This window comes from Chenopodium quinoa, unplaced genomic scaffold (genome assembly GCF_001683475.1).
Source record: "Chenopodium quinoa cultivar QQ74 unplaced genomic scaffold, ASM168347v1, whole genome shotgun sequence".
NCBI lineage: Eukaryota > Viridiplantae > Streptophyta > Magnoliopsida > Caryophyllales > Amaranthaceae > Chenopodium > Chenopodium quinoa.
Genome location: NW_018744603.1, coordinates 2202425 through 2208424, shown reverse-complemented (window position 1 = coordinate 2208424; position 6000 = coordinate 2202425). Strand labels below are relative to the sequence as shown.

General features: G+C 35.1%; 1 protein-coding gene across 1 annotated transcript in view; it reads right to left on the bottom strand.

Moving 5' to 3' along the window:
* Positions 1-4436: 4436 nt before the first annotated feature.
* The window catches only part of LOC110699996, a 37691-nt gene continuing 36127 nt past the window's right edge, over positions 4437-6000 (bottom strand). The window contains exon 5 of the mRNA XM_021877482.1: positions 4437-4594. Within this exon, the coding sequence (XP_021733174.1) occupies positions 4437-4594 (158 nt within the window). The remainder of the gene's footprint in view (positions 4595-6000) is intronic.

Below are 6000 nucleotides of genomic sequence, written 5' to 3'. Positions count from 1 at the left end.
TTATTATGATTGTGATTATTATGATCATGATTATGATTATGATTATGATTATTATTATTGTTATGATTAATGATTATTATTATGTTGCTTGATATATATTTATTGTTATTTCTTGATCACACCTTTTATGCATGTTTAAAGGGAATTTGTACTTGTAATCACACTTAATAAGATAATTAATAATCTTGTTTAGGGTTAATATGATTATAACTCAAGTGATCACCAATAATAGATTTGTTTGTGCACTAATATTCAACCAACATAGATAAACAGGTTTAGGGTTAAATTTATTGATTGTATGTTAGTCAAAAAGCGCACATGAATACGATCAAAATAAATTAGAGGCCTATTATTAAGGCAGGTTCAATCTCTTTTAAGTTGGATTTGTACCTTCATCCCCGAACTACCAGTCATGGTTCAAGACCTATTGGAGTTAGCGATCTCCTGGATGGTTAAGGGGTGTAACCTTCACCCCGTGAACGGTTTACAAGTTCCTAAAACTTGTTGGCGACTCTTTTGCTCTATCTTCTTTCCCTTTGGACGCCACCGTACTTTAGTGTATGATCACAGTGGGGTTCAAGCTAGGGATAAGGCTTGAAATATTCCCTACAGCGGGCGAATGTGACTCCATGACTCACTTCTTACCATCATCCTCGATCCTCCTTTCGAGGTTCTGAACCATATGGAGTTAGTAATCTCATGGATTATGAATGGGGTGTAACCTTCACGGGTCAATCATTGTTGCCTATCGTTGTCCCTTATTCTTGGTTGCCTTTTATGATCCGTGAACGGTTTACAAGTTCCTTAAAAACTTGTTGGCGGCACCCTACTTTCCTTGTCCCTAATCGTATATGTGAATTCACACTTCCTAAGAGTGCCAAGCATATTCACCATAAGCTTTTACGTAGGCGCACTTCGAACGACGCCTATAGTATGCCTTTTGATATAGTCTGTTTGTATGTATACGTTTTATTTAATTCAAGTCAATAACAATAAAGAGATTAAAAAGAGAACAAGATAGACATACTTGAAAATATATTTTTTATTCATTAATTAACGAGAGTAAAAAATCAGTAGATTCGGCAGCATGAATCTCTTAATCTATCATAAAAAAAAAGGAAAGAAACAAAACAAGACCTAGGGTGCTACATCTTGATTTGCTGACAACTTCTTGAGATCGCGTCTTCGAGCTTTGTCCGTTTCCGACGTAGGTGAAATCCTCTCTAAAAATCTAGTCCATCTATATGATTAGTGGTTTCATTTATCAAGCCCCTTTCAATTAATGTTCCCACAGTATAGAATTTTTGAAATGTGTCTAAACCAAGGTATTGTAAATGGCACTTGTATGGTGGAGACATATTGTCAATGAACTTTGGGACAAGTTCATGATCTGGAGGTCTTTGTGAAAGTAGAGCAACCTTTGATCGCCACCTGGAAAAGAAGTCAATGAAGCCTTCTTTTTCCCCTTACTTAAGCAATTCAAGATCGCGCAAGGTAGTTGTGAGCTCGATGTTATCTCCATATTGGGTTAAAAACGCTTTTATAACGTCATTCCAAGTGGAAATTTGTTTTACATCGAGGTTATAAAACCATGATTTAGCAGTTGGGTCCAATGAAAGAGCAAAAGTACATGCATATAGGCTTTGCTCAACCCCTTTCAATGCTATAATTCCAATAAAGCTCATTAAGTGAGCCCTAGGATTTTCTGTAACCTTAAAGGTTGGAAAATCCGTAGTCAAGAAATTTTCTAGGAGAGTCTTGCCACAAGTTTTTGGTGCAAGCTCATAATTGAAGTACTTAGTCCCTGAGCTAACTCGAATGATAAGTTTCTCCAAGGCCTCTAGCTTTTCGGCTCTTGCTTTTTATTGCAGAATGTTTTCTTTTTCTTTCTCTTCTTTTATTTTAGCCTTTTTTGCTTTTTTATGAGCCTTTAATTGGGCTTCTTCTTCTCGTAGGGCCTTTAGGTTTTGGAGTTCCTATATAAGTTTCTCCAATGCTGCTTTGTCACCCATGATTGGATTAGTATGCGAATGTGGAATATGATGACCTAGTAGTGTGTGTCACGAGAAATTGAGCGCGTTCACTTAAACTTTTTCTGACAAGCATTCAAACAATGAACCAAAGTCAAAATGATTGTTTTACTTCTCTTTTTTTGTATCCTTATGTATATGTATATATATGTATATATGTATATGTATATATATATATATGTATATATGTATATATATATGTACATATATATATATATATGTATATATATATATATGTACATATATATATATATATAATATATATATATATATATATATATATATATATATGTACATATATATATATATATTAATATATATATATATATATATATATATATATATATAATATATATATATATATGTACATATATATATATATATATATATATATGTACATATATATATATATATATCATACTCTTTTTTTTTAAGAACGACATTTCGTTTTTTTCTTTCTATTTTTCTCCCTTTTTTTTGTGTGAGGCAATCATCCCAAGTAAAGTTCTCGGGATTTTCTTTTTAAACCAAAGAAGAGGTAAATAAATTATAATCTTAAATCAAGGTTGACCAATTACAACAAAAAAATGATGAATACGAAAATAGGCATGTTTAAGAATAAACATATTGATGACGTCCTATTAAGAGATGCGAACTTCTAATGACGAACCTCATAAGAAGTAATTGTAGGAGATTATAGGTACTAAATTTCGGAAATATATGAATCATATTCATAACGCACCTAAACCAAGGATCTCATTCATAACACATAAAGAAGTAAGAATTATACCTTTGAAGCGTGATTCCAAAAGTGATCGAACAAGAACAATAAGGAGAACAAGAACCCCACGTGTGATTCCTCTACTTAGTCCACGAGCACAGATTAAACCTTCACTAATGCTAGTTAGTTATGACTGAACACTTTAATCAACCTTCAACGGAGATTTGAGCCACAAACACACCATAACACCACCCACGCGCCACCCAAGGAGGAGGGCCGTACGGACAGGGAAGAGAGAGAGGGGGCCGAGTAGAGAGATAGAGAGTTAGAGTTTTTGGGAAGCTTGGTTGCTTGTGTGACAATTTACTGTATGTCAATTGTTGTGTCATGCAACCCTAGGCATGGCTTATATTCATAGATCATATCTAGAAATAAAACCATGTTAAGTCCAAAACTCATTAGACTTTTCTAACTATCCAAGTCCAATCCTCAAAATGGTATGTCATGAACTCATGAGGCCTAATAATGGGCCTCTAACTTGTTTAACCCAATACTCTTATGTGTGACCTTGTAGGATCCATTCTATAAGGCTTTGGGCCATTAAGCTAGCCCAAAAATCAATTGTCATATCTAGCACCAAACATTGACGACCCTATAGAATGAACTAATTATCTCCATAATCGTGATCCTTGATATATCTAGTAATTGCACTTATCGAAGACATAACTCCTTCAATCTCCCACTTGTCTGAGACAAGTGCGCAATATTCAAATTCTTTAAGTCAATGTGTGTCGATTTGATACTATAATTGCATCTCATGTCGTGATCATATTAGTCTACAAATCATTTCTTGAAATACTGAGTTAGATTCACAAAACAAATGATTACTATGTAATGCATTTGAGCACGACCATGCATTTTCTGAATTCTCCCTCTTTAAGGGGCCAAGACACATTCCTAATTAAATAGGTAGACTCAATCCAATCTTGAGGCAACCAAAGCTCCCACTCAACTCATGAAGCAACCAAGAAACCCTTTATAATCCCCAGTTATGGCTGGACGTTTGAGTGTACCACAGTTAAATCAATCATTGAATGGAATCAGTATTCAATTCATGTCAAAGGAATCAACTAATATATCTGGAAGTTCTATACTTGAAATTTTAAGAAATCAATCTTACATGCTAGTCCAATTTAAGAAATCACTTATGTCTAGTTTAATTATTCTGAACTAGGAACTAAAATAATATATGGATTTTGTTCACCTGTGGGGTTTCATTCACTAGGTCATCAACCTAATGAGCCCATCAATCCATAAGTATTTTGGACATTTTATTTAATATCAAAAAGCATCATTAAATAAAAGAAATAATAAAATTTCTGATTAAACATAATTCTGCAAATGAATGTATTTCATATGTAACTTATTTTTCTCCAAAAACAAATACAACTTCTAATTACATTATTTTGCTCAATCCAGATTCAAAAGCATGTTTCTCATGCTTTGGAAGTGGAAGGGGTTTAGTAAGTGGATCAGCAATATTCTCATCCGTATGAATTTTGCACGTCTTGACATCTCCTCTGTCAACGATCTTTCGAATGAGGTGATATTTCCTCTCTACATGTTTGGATTTGAAGTGTGACCTAGGCTCCTTTGATTGAGCAATGGTTCCATTGTTATCACAATTATAACTCGATTCCATTTTGAGCACTTGGTATGACATCCAGCTCAGTTAGGAACTTCTTAATCCAAATTGCTTCCTTAGCTGCTTCAACAGCAGCTAAATACTCTGATTTTGTTGTAGAGTCTGCAACAGTGCTTTGCTTCGAACTCTTCCAGCTCACTGCTCCACCATTCAGACAAAAAATGTATCTTGATTGTGATCTGAAATTATCTCTATCTGTTTGGAAACTCGCATCTGTGTAAGGAGGGTGATCCCGTCTAAGGGGTACTCTTCTTAAATGCCCATGGACCTTTTTAAGCCTAGGACTTTACACTTATTAGGGTGTATTAGGATTTGAATTCCTGACTGTTTGGGGGACCTTGAATTAGAAATGATTCTAGCATACACGCTTTTTTGTAAGGAACAAGTAGGAATCGCCAATGGGTTTTAGGAAAACCCATAAACCTCGTTCATGCCTTTCTCCCAAGTAGAGTTCAAGGGATATTTAGCATGAATCATAAGTTTACCCATGCCCAAATTTGTCTACATGAAACTAGAAATGAGTTCGGGAGCGAGGGTACTAAGATAACGTTCCCTTTAGAGGGGAATCGCGATCCTAGCCCTAGTACGGCCTCTACTAGCTCTTCCTTTGCACAATTTCATCACCAAACAATATATGTAACGTGATACCTAAAACTATGTTAGTTGATTTTATTTACACACATCAATTCATGTAGGAATTACATCGTAAGGTCGTTATTCTTATTTAATTAGATTCGTGAAAAGAACAAGAAAGTAAACAATATTCGCCTTGCCTTAAGTGATCAACCAACAATTATTTTATTCAATTCTTATCTTTATTTAACGAAAGATACTACATGGAATTAATTATTTAATTATTTTAAAGGTGATAAAAAAACACTAATTAATTTATTAAGGTTCTTTTAAACAAGAAAATAAACGTGATTTAACTAAGTGCTCGGGAATTTACCACTTCTCTTTGCTAGATCTCCATTTAGAAAACTTATGGATTCCTTCTTTTTGGGGAACCTCCACCGTAGTAACAAGGTATTAAAGGGGTGAGTGTTTAGGACAAGAGGGTTAGGAAGCACAAGTTCACAAGTATTCTGCCAGCGTTTTAGGTTATTTTCTGTGTGTTTAAGCCTCGAATTAGGGTCTTATATTTATAGGGAATGATTAAGTTTAGGGTTAAGAGCATTCTGCCGCAGCAGGTGTCGCGCACAACTGGATGAGTTGCGCGTGGCTGTCATGCGCAAGTAAATAAGTCGCGCGCAGATGATGCGCGCAGTTATTTGTCTTGCGCGCGGCTCTATGGTAAGATTCAATTTCCCAATATTTTGATATTTTGAATCTTTCGCGAGCGCATCTCCAGAAGTTGCGCGAAGTGCTGCGCGCAATTGAATAAGTTGCGCGCAATAGTTGAGCGCGACTTTGTGAGATGCGCGCGACATTTTCTGCAGCAGCTTAAATTTTAACCTAGACGCTCCTAAATTCGTCATTATTAGGTTTTTAGCACGGGCTTAAGCCCTAATATGATCGGGTTTAGTTATTTAGACCTTGTATTG